This window comes from Acanthaster planci, linkage group LG01 (assembly GCF_054643075.1).
Source record: "Acanthaster planci isolate LZ-2023a linkage group LG01, COTS_SCS, whole genome shotgun sequence".
Classification (NCBI taxonomy): domain Eukaryota; kingdom Metazoa; phylum Echinodermata; class Asteroidea; order Valvatida; family Acanthasteridae; genus Acanthaster; species Acanthaster planci.
In genome coordinates, this window is record NC_141777.1 from 27,279,910 (window position 1) to 27,300,794 (window position 20,885).

The 20,885-nt window shown below is 42.8% G+C and overlaps 1 protein-coding gene across 3 annotated transcripts in view; it reads right to left on the reverse strand.

Moving 5' to 3' along the window:
* Positions 1 to 20,885, reverse strand: part of LOC110975130 (uncharacterized) — a 69,671-nt gene that overhangs the window by 22,850 nt on the left and 25,936 nt on the right. For 2 of the 3 annotated variants that reach the window (XM_087136760.1, XM_087136754.1), the window contains exons 4-17: positions 18,328 to 18,495; positions 14,970 to 15,032; positions 14,571 to 14,696; positions 13,802 to 13,957; positions 11,961 to 12,026; positions 8,019 to 8,150; positions 7,403 to 7,528; positions 6,214 to 6,342; positions 5,021 to 5,140; positions 4,224 to 4,376; positions 2,751 to 2,948; positions 2,104 to 2,199; positions 1,344 to 1,469; positions 306 to 431 (exon numbers count right to left, since the gene is read on the reverse strand). In XM_087136760.1, the coding sequence (XP_086992886.1) occupies positions 306 to 431; positions 1,344 to 1,469; positions 2,104 to 2,199; positions 2,751 to 2,948; positions 4,224 to 4,376; positions 5,021 to 5,140; positions 6,214 to 6,342; positions 7,403 to 7,528; positions 8,019 to 8,150; positions 11,961 to 12,026; positions 13,802 to 13,957; positions 14,571 to 14,696; positions 14,970 to 15,032; positions 18,328 to 18,495 (1,785 nt within the window). The remainder of the gene's footprint in view (positions 1 to 305; positions 432 to 1,343; positions 1,470 to 2,103; positions 2,200 to 2,750; positions 2,949 to 4,223; positions 4,377 to 5,020; positions 5,141 to 6,213; positions 6,343 to 7,402; positions 7,529 to 8,018; positions 8,151 to 11,960; positions 12,027 to 13,801; positions 13,958 to 14,570; positions 14,697 to 14,969; positions 15,033 to 18,327; positions 18,496 to 20,885) is intronic. The other variant, XM_087136757.1, reaches the window with a different exon arrangement.

Sequence of the window (20,885 nt, forward strand, 5' to 3'; positions counted from 1 at the left end):
TACACATACACTGTGTGCACACGTCGTGTGGCTGTACAAGGACACGGAATGAGTATAGAACTGGCAAGTAGGACTTATACCGGGAATAAAAGTTCTTAAAGTTACATTGATAATTGTGGATTAGTCATTGACTGAAACTTTATATACATGAATAATTAAAGTTATTGAGCAGAAAATGCTACACCATCTGCTGCCAATTTCCAAACCAGGCAGCAATGGTACAAACAGATCATTGCAATAAATAGGCACTTTATGGTTTCATGAACTCTTGAGGATCACACGAAGGCTTTTGACCTCTGACCAACCTTCACATCGTTGATAGTCCCTGTTGTATCGGAAGCCCTCGGGACACTCACAGGTGTAGAGCACGTCAAGGTCTATGCAACGTCTGCCGCGGCAGATATCTCGGTACTCCTCACATTCATTGATGCCTGATGAAAAGACAATATGAAAAACAGTTTAACCAACCACCTGAGGGGGTCGGAGATGTGATTCCTGGCATGGCAGGCAGTCACACTCCTGGATGGAGATCAGCGATTTGGATTCTGTTCAGATTCCAACTCTATGCACATTTCCATCTAAATTTCTTTGGCAGTGACTGGAAAAAATGGGAAAAACTACGATGGCGCTCTCTCTTTTTCCGTTAACAGACTTTTTTCTTTTTGTCAATCAGTAGATGGTGAATTACGGCAGGTGGTTAGTGACACCAAAAAAATTAACCGGAAGTTAATTTATAAGTTGATGAAAAACATCAACTTATATTTATGACTACTAAAAACAAAATGAACATACAACCCTCCTTAAAGGTAACAGAATATATTTTAAGGTGAAATATAGCACTGACAAACAGTGGTATATTTGCAAACTTTGGCTGCCCATGTGCACAGTACGCAATATGAGAGAGGTCTAGAGAATTTATTTTGTGAACTGTAGTAGTAACTTGCTGAACTGAGGTCATCAGTAGGCATGTTTGCTCTTACAAACATGACAATTTAATCAATTCTTCTGAATTCGGCAAAAAGTCATCTTGCTCTGTAATGCAGTGCAAGCTCTTTTGGGAAAAAAGCCTCAGAGAACCATTGCATTTGAAGAAAAGCCGGAACTTTGAAGTCATGATAGAATTTGCCAATCTGCAATAAATTTACTGACGTGCTCTCTGGAGCTGATTTACAAAATTTGTTCAGACTTTAGTATTGCCGCGAGTTGCTTCCTCCCTCAAAAAGGCAGACTCAAGATCCGGGTCTGAATTTGGAGCCAAATTCATTCTATTCTACCCCAAGCTTGGTGGGGGGGGGACACACTGCCTAGTTTGACCCTGACGCCCCTACCACCCCCAATCTCACCTTCGCAGGTCTTGCTGTCCATATTGTATTCTTGGCCTTCGGGGCACTCACAGGTGTACATCATGTCCCGATCGGCGCAGGTGTACTCGCCGCAGATGTTGTGGAAAAGCTCACACTCGTTGATGCCTGACAAGCAATTTTCATGTGGATTATAAACCACAAGATTTACAGTGGCATTTTCTTGTTTTGGTTTAGGTTGTAATACACACTGTTTAAGGACTTATCTAGATTCACATAACAGTTGCAGGAAATATGAGACAGCCAGTGATTTCTATATTGTAACTTTTCCGGTAACTTTTGGCTGCAAGGCATAAATACTCTTCGTTCTTTTTCATTACTCATACAAGCGATTTCCCACTTGATATAAACAAAACAGACAGTGAACTTTGAAACAAAGCCATGCAGTTACATTGGAAAACAATTACCAGTGTCTGTAATAACAAGTTTAGCTAAGTGGTTTTGTAAACTTGAGCTTCATTTCCATGCTTAGGCTTTGCTTTCATGAAAGTGGTCTCCTCAGGGAAGATCTTCTGGTTCACGGTCGCTCATTTTAAAGCCAAAGAAGCATGAAAAATAGTCTTGGTCGAGGCCAAAATATGGAGTTTCTCATTCCGTTCCAAAAGTAAAATGTTTGGAACTGACTGCACAGCTTCAGATGCAAAGCCAAACACAAGAACAATCTGAGATGTGGAAAAAAGGAGCTAGATTTGATGAATGGAAACAAACAAGACACTTGGTCAGGGAGACTTGTCTAACTTACCCGTGTCTCTGTTTGCTGCAAGGACTGGGTGGAGGCCATCGATGGGGTAGATCTCTTGGTGGCCAGGCCCCATGGGGCAAACTTCATCATACTGGGCTGAAACAAAAGTATTGAAATTCTACAAATCAGCTGCCGAGATGAACTGGACTAAACTGAAGTACTGGTGACAGAGACTATCCATTTCTTCAAAACTTGCTTAAGATCATGACGCTAAATGTATCGTCGTTGCGTTTTGTTGTACAAGTGAGAGTGCCAACATGCGTCAAGAGGTCAACACTGGTGGGGCATTGTGGATGCTGACTTTTCTCCCAAGAGTTGTCATGAAACTGTACTTTGTCCACGCGGTGCTAAAAGATCCTTGCGGTGGAACTGTAATTTTTTGAAAATGTTGTTAGGGCCTTACTTTGAGCATGAAAGAAAAAATTCATACAGACTAAGTTCCAGAACCCAGTGTCATGTTTTAAAGCATCATTTTTCAACAGAAAGCTTACAGTACAATTTTCCAGTAAGGACCTTACACGCAGGAAATTTAAAATGCATGGATTAGTGAACATTGTGAATATTCTAGATTGGGGTTCATGTCTGACATCTACCTACCCAGATCTACCCTTGTGACAGAGCCAAGTCGGCAGAGACAGAGGACTTACCAGAATCCTGGGGTGGGCAGATCCACAGCTGACAGTCGTCGCCCCAGCCCGCCCCTACGCTACAACAGCATTGCTGTCGGGTGACATTAGATGCCAGCAAGTTGCTGCAGAAGTTGGGATCGTCCACTGAGGCGTAACAGTCTTTCCTCTCCGGGCCCGGCACTACAGTCGGGAGAGAGGTGGGCTCTTCCAAGGGTTCTGTGGAAAAAACCAAGATTGTGAAAAGATTGGTATTACCAGAGGGTGAAGGTAAGCACAGAATGTGCTCCGACGTCCCTGTCTTTTTTAAAAGACAGTGAGGTTGGAGCACATTTCAGCTGTCATACGCAGTGTCAAATTCTTAGAATATAAGACCATGCTTAACCATTCCGTGCCGGGGTGTTCGGTTTCAGGCATATAGGCTTTACACACGAAACTGGGGAGCCCGAAACCGGACAAAAGAGCTGGGCCTTAGAACAAAAGACTATACTTGGAACAAAAGACAGAGCTGCTGGGAATTGCCAACAATTTTTCAGTTGTCAATAGCAGAGGAAATCTGTCATTGTTTTGAAAGATTGTACCACTGTTTGTGGCATTCAGTGCAAGCGGATTACCACCGGGGACAAAAGTGCTCCTGTACTTCAGTGATGAGTGATACAATACCGCTGCATGCTAATATGGCCCCTATTGAAAAGACGCCAGCCGTGCACTGTGCCAGTTTCGGGAACAAAAGAAACTTATGTAACGCCGCACAATCTGGGCTCTTTTTACCTGGCAGGCCTGGCTGAAATACTCGGTCATCAATAGATGTTGTCTGTTAGATTAGAGTAGCCACCAGACAGTCATTCATGTGGGTGTAAACGTCCAGTAAATATACTTATGATTTTTTGAAGAATTTTGAAAACGGAAAATCTTGAAAATCCATCGGTTTTACGTCATGCAACTTCAAATTAAACCCGGCAGCAAGTGGATCATTACCTGACTACAACTAAAAATAATATGCTAATCACTGTACCGGATATTGCTCCAATGTCACTGCCACCAGCCATTGCCATCACCATCAAGTGTGGAGTAGGAGACAGTATGATAAGAAACATCTTACAAATCATGCATCAATGACTCTCAGGAGTCAGTGGCCGAGGTATCTTGTCATAGCAAAAATCGAAACTTACACCCCAAAAATAATACCATGCCCAGGGCCAGTTCCTTGTGAAAAGACACGGTTCGCAATAATTAATTGAGGCTGAGGCCAGCGTGTAATATGCACACCCCTCCCTGTGTCCCTAGACAGTTATCTGTAGACAGTTTCTTGAGTCACTCAATGATGGTTCTCCAACATGTCCCAGATGTCACTGCTGGTCACAAATCACCCTATTTCATTTATACATGAGGATCTTCGGGTGTTGCTTATGTAACTGGGCATCGAAGGGGCACTTGTGAATACAGTCCATAAGATAATCAGACAGAAAGAAAAGCAGAAGTTTATCAGCATACCAACACCATCCGTATCCACGTAGATACAGTTGCGCATCTGTTCATCGTACACAGCTCCCTGGGGACATGTGCAGGTGTAACTGCCAAAGGTGTTCACGCAGCTCACCCCCATGCCACCGCAGATGTCTGGAGTGTCTGCACACTCATCGGTATCTAAGGGGAAACAAATGACATTGATTTCTTTTACTCAAGTTCTGTGTTCTTGAATTTACTCACTTTCAATTTTCTTTGGCGGGGAGGGGATTCTGGTGGGCTTTGTCTGAAAGATTTGGTGGCGGCTTGCAGAAACACGCGCGTAGGCATGCATGGCTGGCTTCTTTCTCTAAATACGCTTCATTGCCAACTAAAGCCACGGATTCTGCGTGCAGTCCTGGAATCTCCACACCAAAAGGTCGGAGGAACATTTCATTTCATCATCTTGTATTCATGAACCAAAATGTCTCACAAATACTTACAGTTGAATTTCTTCTGCCAATATGCCCAAATTGCCCCGTTGGGTCTAAAACTTAAACGCTAAACCGCAGCTATAAAAACAACTTTTTGAACACCTGCTAAACACGAGCAGAAACACGCCTGTCTCTTGGGGGTGGTTTAGCTGTTGGAGGGGGCTTAACAGAAGTCTGTGGCTTTTCTTGCTATTTTCCTACTTTGGGCAGCCTAAGAGGATGATTTTGAACATTTGAGGTAACACCTCTTGCATCCCTGCTAAATCCATCAGAGCTAAGCATATAATTCTGCTTATGTTTTATAGATTCTTGGCTTTGCTGCCCTAAGATTTGGGCTGCGGCTGAACTCACCTGTGCATGTGGTGAGATCAGACAGTGTAGTACCGGCTGGGCACACACAGCGGAAGGATCCCGGCTGGTTGATGCACTGGCCACCCACACAGCTGTCTTCATCCTCACACTCATTGATGTCTGAAATCACGGTGGTTGCCGAAAAGGGAAAAAAGATTTGTAATACGCGCGTTTCACAATAGTGTGCCACCAAGAGTTTGCAACGTGGTGGGTACTGTATGCAATGCACGTTTGAATGGGTTGATATGTCCAGAGGTGTCGACTGACAATGTGCGTTTGGAAAAGGGTCGACACATTTTGTACGCTGTGATTGGCCACTGCATTGCACACTCTTGGTGGCGCACTATTGTGAAACGTTCGTATTCATCAAGTCTGAATAATAAGGGCTCTCAGTCATACTTCAACAACTGGTGAAAGTGATGGTATTTCAAGGCATGGGACATATCATGAATGCATGTTAGAACACCTCACCCACAGATTCTGTATCTCGATTGGCCCAAAGTGTGTCATATGAAGCTTACTAGTTTTACTATTTTTGTACCACCATTCCAAAAACACAATACACATCTGTAGAGTCTTGCTCTGAAAAAGAACTATATCCGTAGCAACGAAACCATGAATAGTACCCTGGCGGGTACCATAGTTTGGCTGATAGATGATCCTTTCTATGTTACTCTTGAACTCATGGAACCAGGCTACATATTACAAAGATTAAGAGAACAAATATGCAAATAGGTTCGGTATGTCATATGGAGTATATTATCGGTACACACATTCTAACGTCACTCATGATTTGCAAAATGGAACACTGATAATTTGCTGCTAAAACTATGGCTGTGAATAATTCACAAAATGTTCAAAATCCCATGCAGCTATCACACCACAGACAATAATACACATAAGCACTACATGAAAATACAAACATTGGAAAAATCTCCATTTTGAACAAATTTGAGGTAAAATCAAAACCAGCCAAAAGGTGGTATTTCTGCAAAACTTTGGCCACCCACACAAGTTGTAGGCAAAATGAGAGTGGTCTATTTCCTGATCTCCTATAGTTTCAGAAGCATGCCTCACTGCCTCAGTCCATTTTTAGATGTCAATTCTAGTTTTGATTTGGCTAAAATGACAAGGTAGTGTACATCAGTCAGTGACTTTCAGAGTGAATGCTTTTCAAGATGGTGGATACATACCTCTGCAGTGGCGAGCCCTGGAATCATAAAGGTAGCCTTTGATACACGAGGTCGGCATGCAGAAATAACTTCCGTAAGTGTTCAGGCATTCATTGACTCCACAAGGGTTGCGTAGACACTCGTTGATATCTGGAACAGGAATGGAAATCAGAGTTTTCAGCACCACACTGGAAATGGAAGACAGCAGAAGAGGTTTGAGATGTTGGCTGTAATGGATTTTAATAGACCCCAATCATGAGGAAGCCATTTTGTATTGTTTCCAAGAATCTTATTCAATGTCATTTGTGAAATAGGTTGGTATCAGACTAATTTGGTTTTCATGCCTCATTTTCATTTGTTTAAATGTGGCTTAAAACATTTAGACATTATTAATAACAAATTTCATTTCTTCATATAATAATAATAGCATAAATGACATTGATTCGTAATAAAGATTTATTTCAGGGCCTCATGTTTTTTCTCAGGTTCCAAATTTAAAAAGTTAACCTCGTTTTCAATTCAACATGGCCGACTTGTAAGTGCAAAACTTCACATGAATAGAAATTGGAATATTCATGCTGGTCCATGCCTGTTCCCACTAAACTCCCTTCTCAGTATCTCCCAAAAGGCCTGGCTTTGCCAGCATAAACAGGCAATGTACTCCCACAGGAAATGCACTCTTCCTAAATGCTTTTCAAGTAGCAACTGACTTTTTCCGCAGTTACTCTGTAAGCTGGCCAGAAAATGTAAGCTTATTCAAGTAAATTACAAGTAAACAGTACCTTTTCACTGGAAAAAAGCATGGAATTTGTCTCTCATGCATTCCCGCTACAATACACAGTCAATTGGTTTAACTGAAGCTAACCATTGCCTATATACTAAAACTTGCTCAAAGACTTAGTGAGGACTTCAAGCAAATCCATCACAAGTCCCAGTAAATCCTCAAGTAACTCAGCACTGAAGGCCGGTTTATACTTCGGGCGATTGCAAAAGCAAAGCAAACCTCCCTTAGTTGAATAATGTTCAACTGTTTCAAATTCGCGGCACAAAGATTTGATAGCGCCTCGTGTTAGCTTTTGTATCAAGTATGAGCTGCGACAGACTGGTCATTGTTGTGACAGCGCTTGTGACAGTGTGACTAGGCTAATTTGAGATCTGACCGTGGCTCTGGACTTAATTAGTCAGGCTCATCGCACAGCAATGAGTTTACCTCGGCAGGTGTTCCCGCTCTGCTGTAGGCCTGGGCTGTTGGTGCATCGGCAGAAGTAGCTACCCATGGAGTTGATGCAACGTCCCCCTTGGCAGACATCCTGGTCCTCATGGCACTCATCAATGTCTGCAAGCAGTCAGTTTGAGAGGATATGAGTTTTTCCAAAAATGCCGTCTTTGAGGAGACGGCTACAAATAATGACTACTTTACATCAGGGGAAGTCTAGCTATCTTTCCATAACACAAGGCAGAATTGACATACCCCTTTGACTTTGCCGGCAGGGTATAAAAAGTTGACTGTTTTCCAAAATTCTGTTTAAAAACCCTGAGATATAATGTCCTAGGTGCTTTGTAAATCTCCATGAGCAAGTATCCCTCAACAGAGACAAAAAAATACCAAAAGTATGACTGACCCTTGAAGTGCACAGATTTTTGCTCATTCAGATGAAAATTAGGCTGTCCGGAGTAACAGGCTGTGGCTGGCAGTAACGTAGGCTTCTATCGGATGTGGCCACATCTACAAGCCAGCAGTGTCCAAATGTGCATCCGTTATTTCCATACTTTGTGTATAGAAATTGACTTATCTCGCCCAACTACACGAATCTGGGAAAACCCACCTTCACAAGCTTGTCCATCATTCACGGCTCGGAATCCTCGCCTGCACTGGCACCTGTACCCATCTGGCGTGTTCACGCACTGACCATGTGTGCAGAGCAGGCTGTTCTCAGCACATGCATTTGAATCAACCGCTGTGGACAGGGGAAATAACAGCAGACAAAATGCCAATGGTACGTTCAGCGTGGAAGCTGCAAACACAGAACAAAAGCTGTTCACATACACCAATTTTGTGGTAACGGATTGGGCCAAATTTTCGAAAAGATAACAGAACATTTACAGATCATGATGTTTCTGAAAGTCAGTCTCAAACTACGGTCTGCACTTGGAAAAGTGTTACAAAATTTTATACAAACAACTAGGAGTGGTGAGAACAGAAAAATGGGACAATGGAAGTTATTAAGCCACTTAAAAATCAATTTTCAGTGCTTTCCCAGATGCTTTGAAGCAAAGCTGCATGATTTTGAGAAGAATAGATTTTTTACTTGAAAGAAAACTCAGGAAAAATGGCAAATGATGAAAACATGCAGACTGTCAAGAGGAAGATGTATAACTAGTTTTTTTTTACAAAGTTCCATGTACAGTGCAAAAAAGCTAAGTAATGTACATTTTACGAGTTCCTGGTTTTGGAGCCACTGATAAGTTCTGAAATAGAAAGGTTTACATGGCTGCCATCTTGCAAGCCACTGCTTTTGTTCCACAGGGTATGCACAAAGGAGGTTTCTTTGTGGAATAAAAGAACTGCCCTGCAAGATGGCTACCACGCAAAGCCTCTATAATGCACTAATCAATTACTTCCCCCACCCCACCCCATCCCTCCTGGGTTACCCCAAAGCTATCTGTTAGGGTTTGGCTAAAGGTACACATTGGGTTTCTTTGGGGGGGGGAGGGTGAACAGGCATTTTTTTACGGGCACGATTCTGTATTCATGCCACAAATGCCAATAAAATCTACCCTAACAGGTTTGTGCACAGAGGCATCAAGTGTTGTCACCGCGATTGAGGCAGTCTACCGTGCAAGATAACATTCCCCTTTCAATTTTCCAAACTGTCATGAAATATTCTTTTTAAAGAAGACCAACCCGGTTAATTCTTGTTGATCCATTCTTGCCAACAATCGACAAAAGGATTCAATTTCAAGGAGGCCGCCATTTCAAGGTTATAGTCGTTATAACTCTTGGTGGCGCTCTTGATAACGCTTACGAGACATTTTTCCGAGCGGCGTCCTAGCTCGGTGTTTAAGTTTTATTTTTCTCGTAAGAGAAGGGTTATTTATTGTTCTCATAAATGAAAAAAATGACTGTTAAACTCAAACCACAAAGGATTCTGGGGTCTTGGCATGCAATTTCATACTACTGCTCTCAAAATAATAAATCTAGGCCTAGTAGCATGCTCATATCAAACCAATTGTGCATGGTGTCACTGCACGGTGTCCAGGGAAGACGGGCACGGTACTCCTGCTGACCGGGACTGGGACAGAGAATAGAGGACGCGTGCAGAACGAGGGGCAGTATGTATTTGTTGGTAGGTGTGGATGATATTGGTGTGTGTAAACTCTGATGTTGGTATAGGCCTACACCGAGGACTTTACATGGTCTGTTTGGTAGCTTTCGTCGGAGGCTTTGCAAAGTGGAGACCATAACAGTGAAATAACTTGCGGATACAAAATGCAACTAACTAAAAGAGAAAAACCTAAAACTGAAAACAAACCTATTTAAAAAGCCACCACTACCCCCCAAAAAGCAAGGCGCTTAGTTTTCAAGTGAAGTGAACCAGTTCCGAGTAAAGGGTTGAAAGGGCGCGCAAAACCGCGGTGCCATGTTCATGTGCTTCTGGAAACGGTTCGTCCAATCAGATGGGGAGGGGGGTACAGCGACTCTGCGTTTAAAAAAAAAATCATACTCATCAGTGTGGACCGCTGAACCTCCCTATTAACAGGTGGGCCAAACGGCAGCTCCAGAAAAAATGTGCCGAGCCAAATTAGTTTTACTGGGAACTTGGGTCAATCCTAAGACTTTTTTGCAACAGTGCTTCTTGCTTTGCATCGTACCACCGCAAACACTATGAACAACTAACAAAAGAAGCACAGTGCAATAACAATGGACGCTTAGTGCACGGTTTCTTTTGTTCGGTGTTTGTTGTGAGACGTGGCGCGAAAACGTACACAAGCGAAAGAACGTGATTGTACCAAGTTGCGCTGGCATTATTTCGTCAGAGGGTGCTTATCCAAATTTGTCCATTCTTGTCGGTGCTTGAGTCTGAGCATCGTTAAAGGTTGTATACAAATTATACACAAACGCGCTGTGTTGGCCTGGGCATCCGCCGGTTTAAAGGTTCTGAGGTAGGTTTGTCAAGAGAACAATTTCTAAACTTCAATAATGTGACGGTCAGATTAAGATGCCTTCCTTAATTAATCTTTACGTCGTTTGAAAAACGGAGAAACTTTTCAGTTCTTGACAATTGGCTTCAAGGAGCTTTTGATGTGTATCCTTCGAACGGCATTTGGTCAGAGCTTTTTTTATTAAGCGTCCTAATCGGAAATTGGTATGCTTGGGGCGAAACAGCATTCTGCTGATGAAAAGTAAATGAGTTTTGAGTTACGCAAAGATCCTGGCGGAAAAGTATAAGTGACCCATTGAAAAGGAATGAACTTCCAGGTCATTTTCCTGACAAAATCTCCGGAATTTTCATTGTCTTCAGAAATCCCTCCTAAAATCGTAATAGATATTACTCACTGGTCTTTATGTGCTAAATGATAAAGACTGAAAAGAATTGCTTACATACAGAGCGCACAAAGTGGAGAGAAATCAGCATGGACATTTTCACTAAAAATAGACCTTCACTGCAAAAACTGGGGTGTTAGATTTAACACCTCTGGTGTTATTAGAGGAAAACACTAACACTTTTTACTGGTGTTAAAAAATTGGTGTTATTTGGTGTTACTTTTAACACCCTCCAGTGCATTGTAACACTTATAGGTGTACAAAGTAACACCAGCGTTGCTATTTAACACCCTATGGTGTGGTCATCTGATAATACCAAAAAGTGTTGATTTTAACACCAGAGTTTTTACAATGTTCCAGCAGTATTTTTTGTATATAGTGTTATGATAGCTAGGTGATTTTTTATAATACTTTATGAATTAATAGTATTGTTTCGCAAACAAGCGTAGAAAGTTAGACAAATTCAGCGGGGCTCAGCTCTTTTCTGCACGAGTGTAAAACGAACTGTGTGATTCAGGGTACCAAGCCATTAAGTTATTAGCAAAGAGGTCCACACGGGTGAGTGGTGGTAAGTTCATTGAAGGGGGCGGAAGAGAGCGCCAAGATAGCATGGCTTACGGGGGACGGGGCTGTAAATTTAATCAGAACATCCCTCGCTGAAAACCTATACGGGTTTGTGTACAGCTTCGTGTTATTTTCCTTGGTGTAGGCCTACTTCCGTGATTGTAAGTGTGCTTCACTGTCAGTGCTTGGGGGAAAAATACAGCCTTAAAGGCAGTATATTAAAGCCATTAATGTTTTGGTCGCCAACTTGATTAGTGTTTTTCAGTGTAAATGGTTAGAGACAGTGGTATAAGCTGCACGGTCGCAATGGTCGTTTCACAGATAGTTTGAGAAAGACGTGCGCTTGGTGCTTTGAAAGTGAGGTGCAGAGAAACACGTGCGACATAAGGTGAAAGTCAGTATACAGAGTGCAGGGCTACTGTGCAGTGATAAACAGGGCACAGAGGAGGGAGAGACACAAAAACCACGCCACGTGTGTCCTTTTTTAGCACTTTGGAAGAACACGTTAAGTGTGTGCACAGAGGTGAACGTGCTGAGATAGGGTGTGTGCCAGCCCTCTGCACGGCTCATGCGTGCTGTGCTATAATGTACACGGCAAAGATGGTGTGGAGTAGCAGTCAGAGAGTGGGACGGACAGGGGAATTTGGAAATGTATTACCGTTACTAGTCTCCGCAGGAACGTAATGGTATCCCGTACCTTGTGGGCACAATGCACGATACTCAGCTGTGAATAAAAAAAAAGGAAAGAGAAAGAACGGCAAGACAATCATGAATAATGAGTGAAAAGGCTATGCATGTGCATGACAATGGCCATTCAAAAGATAATTTGTGAGCAAACACTCTGAATCATGCTTCTCGGCGACTTAAAAACAAAACTGGTTTTCTGAAAGTTGAAATTAAGACGTTTCATGTAGAAAACCCGAACTCAGACAAAACGGCCAACACACCAGTAAAATAATGACGTCATACTTTGTTTTACATGTGTGCTTTCCTGTGGCAGTGAGCCAATTGTGGTGGGACGCGATTCGTGAAAGCGCACCCGTGAACGAAGCGTGACGTCATTGCGTTTTGGTCTATTCGGTTCGCTAGCGACCACCCATCATACACGCAATAATAGTGGAAGCAAAATCGAAAACCAACCAAAAGGTGATATTTCTGCAAACATACAAGTTGTAGGCAAAATGAGAGTGGTCTATAGGTCTGATCAAAAGATGTTAAAGTATCACTTGCAGCAAAACTTCGTGAAAAGCTTAAGGCACTCAGTGTTTGTTAGGTGGTTTTGTTTCCGATATTAAACAGGATTTGGGGAATTTTGAATAAAGTAATTATTAGAGTCGCAATCGAACACACCCTGGAATAAGCGAAATTAAAACAGAACAGTCCAACTGAGGACCTACCGATAAAGACATCTGCTGCATGCAGAAAAATAGCCACTGCGTAAATCATTTTCAGAACAACTTTGCGAGAGACTATTATGTTGAGGGCTCCAAGTAGACGCACGGGGCACTTTATTCTTCTTTTAGAACTTATACCATCAAGACAAATTCAAGGAAAAGAGTCAATGGGCATGATTTGTGGCAGAGAAAAGCTCCGTGCTTAGATTACCCAAATATCTTAGTGGATTGTTGAAAATGTTCAATCACGTGTCATGTCATTCCGCAGGAAGGGGGACCGATCGACACAGTTTCTAAGCACGATCTCACTTCTGAACTTATACGCGCACCAGGTACGAAATGGTACAGAGGGGTACCCCCCAACAAGTTCAATCCCTATACACACTCCAGCCTATTGTCACTTAACACCCCCCTAGATGTCTGAAAAGAATTCCTGAGATACCAGTATAACAATGACCAACACAAAGGCGAGGGGGGCGGTTCTCTCTGTCCCATAGTTTGCTTCATATATCTGAACTCGTACTCGTATGTACGTGGGGGTTTAAGCCCACAGAAAGTGTTTCAAGTGATATATTCGGGTGATGCAGCGATCAGGATTATTTAATTTCATGAGCCTGTCACCTGTTGGAATTTTTATTACCACTGAAATCACATACAACCATTACTTACTCCACTGATATTTAGTGTTAACAACTCATGCCCCTATACCTAAAAAAAATTCCAGAAAACAATGTACACTCACACCTCTGCCATACATCTAGCATCAAATGACAATTTAAGCAACATCGCAGTCGAGCCCTTAGAGTCTACTACACCATTCTCAATACTCCAGTCCAGCCACAAAGGGAATATTTGTTATTGTTCATCTTCTGTTTCCCCTTGAATCTTTTGTGATTGACAGGTGACATAACTTGTGCTGTATACTTGATTGAAACTCAAAAATCTTTCTCTGTTCATGTTGACTCTCAAAGTCATGCTGACTACCGAGTTAAGTTCGCCCCATTCGAAATGACTGTAACGAGACAGTCATAGATTAGTGTGTTTATTTAAAGACGGGGATATTTCAGCCCATGGGGGGGGGAGGTGTAGCCACGTGATCTCTCACCTGTTCCTCTCGCTGGGCATGGCTGGCATGCTGTTGTGCCCCACCCCTCACCAATTCCACAGCAGCACTCCATTCTCGTGGTCAGGCGTCCCGACGCGCTAGACGCCAGACATCGACCGTCATATACCCGCCGGAAGCACGTCCTCCTTGCGTCCACTATTCCGTGTCATTTACACAAAAAATGAGATGGTTTACTTGCAGAGAGTGAAACGTGCACTACTTTGAAAAACCATCATTTAGTCACTGTGGATTACGCTTCCACATCTTTTATTTTTTTCATACATTATCTCAATGAAAAATAGTTATTGAAAAATGTTGAAAATACATGAATCCAAGATCGAAAAAACAATGTCAATTTTGGTGGGAAAATTTGAAAATGTTGTCGACTCTCCGTAAACGATGTGCACAACCAAGAAGTGGCGTCAAGATAGATCACTTCTTTTCGAACTACATGTTAATAACAAAAATGTGGGATATCATACGGATAATTACCGGCCATGCCTCGGTATCTAGCTTGTTTGTATTCACGCACGCTAGCTATGTGAGGTTCAGTTGTTGGTTTGGTCTCTTCTGGACCACATTTTCAAAATTTACACCCAAAGAATTTAAAGTACGTCTACTTCACAGATTGTGTACGTTGCAAAGAGTCAACAAATTCCAAAATTAGGTCCCCAAAAACAGGTGATCGAGAAAGCCCTTACACAACTTACAGCTCACCATCTTTGGAAGAATTATTCGATGTAGTCATTGCGCCTTTGTGTATACTCACTCGTGCACATGGTTCCAGTTGGGTCCAGCTTATACCCGGTTCTGCAATAGCAGCGGTAGCTTCCTCGTGTGTTGATGCAGTTACCGTTCATGCAAATATTGTCGAAAGCCATACATTCATTGACGTCTAGGTGAGGAAACAATGGCCGGAAGATCATCAATCAGTAACCCAAACATAGCTGAACGGCTAGTACAAGGGCAAACCATGGACGATTTCGAGCCCACAAGACTTCTAAGACTAGTACGGGAGCGCCTTCGGGGTGTTCGCTGCCGTCGTGTTTTAAGATAAAGACATGGGGAATGGGAGTACCGGACAAAAGCCGTAAGATTCAAGATTTCACGTATGTTTATCTCTTCATAGATTTATTTTCTTTTAAGTTTTTTATAATTACACTCTTACCCATACACCTAGTCTCTGAACCAGGGACTTTCTTCAAACCTCGTTCGCAGTGCGTTTCACGTCCTGCATTGTTTGGGAGAAAAACCACTTTCAATGAACATTCGCTCTTTCATAGTAAGCGGATATAGGCCTACTGATCATGCGACACGACAGAAATACACACAAGGATTGCTGCTACAGCAAAGTACAGAGAGCCAACTTTCCCATTTAATCCCTCCGACTCCGAGCAGGGTCAATAGAGGGATTTTACATTAGCGCCGTCTGCGCATACCTGCATCGAAACCGAGGCTCTCTGTGTTGAACTTCGTCACACGCGCCCGCGGAGTCCACACAGTACATGCAGTTTCCGGTTCGTAAGTGTGACGCCACTTCAGTTTAAACCACACCCACTGCACAAGATACATGACCATCGCAGGTACGTTAGTTCGCGGTAAATTGACGTTATTTCCTCTTTTGATTTCACGTGTTGAGTCATCCTGAAAGACTCTTCCACAAAAATTTGCAGCCTGAAAAGTCTGAATTTAACATACCTTTATGTATTTTGTGTCTTGACTCCTTACCTTCAATCGTCTGATCGTATTAAGAATTGAAGCTGACACATACAGCCTCGTTTTCAAACGCGGAAGTGCGCAGATCGACGCTAAAAGCGTCGTATTGGGATCCCTCTATAGATGGCCTCTGATGGCTACTCAGTACTAGATTCATCCACGATTGCCGCGTACCACTTTCCCCTCTAAATCCCTCCGACTCAATGCACGGCCAGTGGCCTCCGATGACTACTCATGAGCTTTCGGCACATCACACCGCGTGCGAGTACCAGATTCATGCACGAATGCCGCGTCCCACTGAGGGTTACTTTCATCTAAATGTGCACGAAATTTTGGGATCTTGTGTGATGTAGTACTTGTGGTATAAGGGCACAAAATGCCGCAACAGTTCACCATCATTGTCCAGGCAAAAATGCAGAAATGAATACACGGGTATAGCGAGATTCCCTCGTTACGAGAGTGCATGCCTCTGTGGTAATTACGGAGAGATAAAATAAGCCCTTATGGCCAACTATCGTGTCGATACGGGCCTACACTCCTCTACCGCCCCAAAATCCCAACCGATCAGCCCGTATGATCACAATTCCTTTGATCATCTGCCAAATCCACTATTCAAAGCCGTTAGGCTGACCAATTCATGAAGAACATGTTACATAGATCGAGGACTACTCGTGCCGAAAGATTTAATAAAAGCAACGCAGCATCAAATTCAAATTTGATAACAACACGACAATTTCTGACATTCCTTCTGGGAGAAAATAAAGCTACTTTTCGGCTTTTTTTTTTGGGGGGGTGTCATCCTGTATAGTATTTTCCAACCTGGACCTGGTTTTAATAAAACGCTGATGTCCCGACTCAGAATAGTTTCCGACTCGGAATAGTTCTAATAATCGCCGTCTGGGGTCTAGACATAAAGTGCTTCCGCTACATTCCCTCGTCATTTCATAAAAAGGTTTCTTCACTTGCACTTTCCCATGACAAGCATACCTCCCCTCTGAAAACCCCGTGGACAGCCTTTCCTATCCAGAACGAAAAATCAAATAAATATTGTGGAATGTTGAGTGAGGACTGTTGAGAACCAGGACCGTATATAGTCTAAGATCAGCTCATTAAGATAGACCTTTCCTTCCATTTTGTTGATTCTTTTAACCGTGATTACTTTGGGGACAAAAATAAAGACGGCAAAAGTCATGAGTATTCCAGATTTATGGAGGCAATCACTACCAGATATCGAAAGATATATTATCTGTCCAGCAAACGGGGCCATAGGGAAAAAGAAGTCGCCCAAGTGTACAACCGCACATCCTGTGCTAAGCCTCGCGGGTATACGCGCACGTGCGTGCACCCCAAGTCCTGAGTATCCCTGGGGTAGAACTAAGTTTGTTTCCTGAGGGCTCCTTTTTAAATGTAAACAGTGTGAAAAGGGTTTGCACGACAAAGATGGATTATGGAATCATGTTAAATTCATCCATCTTGTGTCTGGAGTGATCCAAAACTACAAGCTGCACTTTTTATCCATGCTTGCTGATTCATGCATTTTTGGTATTATACGCGACACACCGTGCAGTACCATAAACAAAGAAAGAAGTAAACTGGAAAAATCCAGGGTTTCTTTCAGTCTTTGCCGGTCTTTAAAGACATATCTGGCCGCTGTATGTATCTTTCATTTTTTGAACCGTTTGGAGTTGATCAGAAGCTCCCGAGGGCGAGGAACATTTGGTTAATTTTTTTTTCTGTTTTGAAGATTTCTGTGCTTAGTCATCTTGTGTGATCGTAACAACCTTGGCATTGAATCGTCCGAGTAGAGGACTAGGAGGTTGAGTTCATTTGCAGCGCATCTGAGTGACGCCCCGGACCGGCGGCTGACGTTTCCCGTGTTATATTTAGCATTTCGGTATTTTGGGGGTGACTTCCGTTTGGGCGTGACGTGTTCCTCGGCACTCAAAGGGGCCAAAACGAACGAAACGTCATAATTTAATTGGCCTTTTATTGAAGATTTGTGACAAAGATCATTGCTCTCTGACTCTCGTTTTGTAAACCCAGAATTCGTAGACTCTGAAATGGTTGGCCCATTATAAAATGGGAAGATGTCACCCGCAAAAGCTCCTGTGGCTGAACTGAAAATATGAAACTGTGGTCTCACTCATACCATTTTCAATTCACAAGAAATTGAAGTTGTCAACAAGAGGGTTTTCAAATGCCATAATTCGAGATGAAAAAGTCGCACTGTTTCCATGCGACTTTGGGAACATTACTATGGATGTACTGTTTCAGTCCTAACTTCCAAGAGTGAATTTAAAAGATTTTCAACCTGCAAGTAACAGCTGCCGAGAAATGTCATTGACAAAAAATTGTAAATGACGCACGCCTGCAGCATCCTTCCTGTTTGGCAGACCACCAAAGACTTTTCCAGCGCACCTCTCCAGAAATGTCTTCAAACCAGGCTGATGTACCGGTCGATGATTTAATCTGGGTGTTTCACAATGAAGAGCATTTCAGGGCGCCAAAAATCTTAGGCAAAGTCTACAGTCCTGTTGCTGCCCTAGATAACCACGAGTGGGCGTCAGCGTGGACGTAATAATGATAATGTGATGGGCCCGAAGTTGAAGTTAACTAAAACAGGTACATTAAGGCCACTAGAATGAATTCCGAAACGTGCAGTCCGAAGCAAATTTATACGCCCAAAAGTCCTTTGTCTTGAAAGTGAAGCCTCGCATTCACTCCAACTTGGGTATGTATGCCAAAAAAACAAAAACACAAACAAACAAAAAAACCACTATGGGAAACCAATGAACTCCAGCGACACTTACCCAACTGTTGCGGGCAGATGTGGCAGCTGCTTCCCCATGCCTGACCGACTGTGGCGCAGCAGTCGTCGTGAAGGGTGGTGTCGTCACTGAGTGCAGCCTGACACTGGTTGTTGTTAACCCGTCTGAAACACGGCCCTCGCATGGTGTACCGCGCTAACTGGGAGCCCCCTGATAAATAGATCAGTGAGGGAAGATAGAAAGGCTCTATCCAACTTTTCCAGCCTTTTCCGACTAAAAACGTCTACAAGTTTGACAGTGTGTAAGTTAGCTTGGAGAACATTCACACTCATTAAACATGAGCGTGTTATACCCGGTCGACGGAGTAGATATTAAATGCGAATGTTACAAACAGTATAACTGCAGGTCGAGCCTGTCCTCCAAACTAGGGCTTATCCCATTTCGAAACTGGAACTAAAAGACGCCATAAACGTGAAGAATCACTTCAGTCGTTAGACACAGTGCTCCGAAACCAGAAAAAATACTATTTTTTACTATAAAGAGAAGTTAGAATGCGGGCCAAATTACGTATTTCAATTCACAGTAAGGCCGGGTCATTTTCGAACGCAAACGCGAATTTCGACGTCAAAATATTCGCCCCGCATATTTGCAACTGTTATCATTAGTATTTTCAACTGCAAATTTCGCTAAGTTTTGTGACTTTAAATTCGTTTTGCATTCACATGATCTTTACAGACGAGATACACTAATATACTCTTTGCTTGTCTCGCGATTTCTTTTCCTTATTTGAGGGAAGTCCAGGAATTCCAGTGAAGTATTTTGCTCCCCCCTCACAGGTGCCATACCGAGATCCTGATGATAACCACCCTCCCTTCTCGAATTTGCGTCCTCAGGGATGAAACAGCACGCAAAGGATTACTTACTTGATGACAAGACTTGATAAACAAATACAGGACTCTCTAAAAGTCTTATTATTAGCACAAAACTGCCTTGAGTCATTGACGCGAAAGAAAACCAACACATCAAGATTTCGCCAACAACTCCAGCGGGAGATGATCTAGTCGATAACGTCTGTGACATGGGCGTGATGCCACGTCAGTTTCATGAAAAAAATGCCAGTTTTGGAAATTCGTCCGCAGGCGGGGGAGTGTTCTTGGTACAAAACTATTCCTGACATGCAAAAACTGTTTTGACGCTCATAAGGAGCTAGTGAGGTCAAGGAAACAACAGATGACCCAAGAAGAGAAATATATGTCACGAGACTAAAGACTGCACATTCCACGTTCGGTACTGTCTCCACAATGGCATGTGAGTTTGGGATATCCTTCTGTCGATGTAACGGAATCCATCATGTCATGTTCTTAAAAAAAATCCTAAAACCTTACAGAGCTTTTTTTTTACAGGTTTGTTTCATCATACTTTTTGCGCTTGTATCACCAGTTTTGGAACTGGCAATGTCGGACAGCTTCTCGAATACGTTTCTTCGATAAGTTGTACAGTCAAGCACGAATATGAGCGGAAGATCGTTATACAAAAGGGAACTCAGACATGATGAAGGAATGGTTTTGACACCATTCGATAGGAAGCACTTGACAGGCGTCCTGCAGTGTGGGCAGAGCCTACGAGCAAGAATGAACGATAGGGTGTACTGAAGTTCAGTGAATCCGAGGTCCTTCTAATCCAGAGGGACTTTATTGCCCAAAGAAGTGGTTGTTCTGCCACCTTCTCCTATAACTGCAATGGAGATTTTCACAACAGATGATGGCTATCAATCAAAATGAGGCATGACCAAATAGAGGGCGCCTTTTCATGTCACTAGGTTAAAATGTGTTGGGTCCACTCTTCGGTAAAACTATACGGGAACATGTGGACCCTGAGTACCCTTTCTTATTTCTAAAACAATAGCAAAATAGCCAATAGTCTTAGCTTCTAATCACATTGGGATGGAAAGTGGGCTCATTTTCATGTTCTGTTAACTGAAATCCAATATAGATTTCCGCGTAATAAACCACTAAGCATACTTACGGCACTGGGTACAATAGTAAGAACAGGTTGTGACACGACACATAACACCTTTAATGTTTGTGGGTCAGAAATGAAGTAGCGATCTCATACTTAGTGCACTATATGTACAAATAGTTCGCTACGGAAAGGAAACCACGCGTCGCATGCTTTGCATACATGAATTCCCTATCTTACTGGATCGCCTCGGGTAAGCCGCTGCGTACAAAGGCCACGTTAGATGTAAGCGGTACATAAAGCCGAGCCAGGTTTGTCGTGGGTACAAAATTGTAACCTTGTCACTAAAACGAGAGCAGAAATCTTGACTTGGTCCTATATGATTCGATCAAGACATGTATTTTATAAACACATCCTAGAGAGCGTCACATATAAATCTGTCCCCCCCCCAAAAAAAAACGGCTCGGAGGCACAGAATTTCTTAGGGAAACGCATCCCCAAGTTGGGGGACTCTCTGCCCCTGGGGGATTCCCCCTCCCCTCGGTCTAACTCAATTGATATGCTGACCTAATGTTCATTTTGCTGTCCCAGTGTTGAGCTTGATAATACTCGTAATGTTTGTTAACCAACAGGAGTGATCT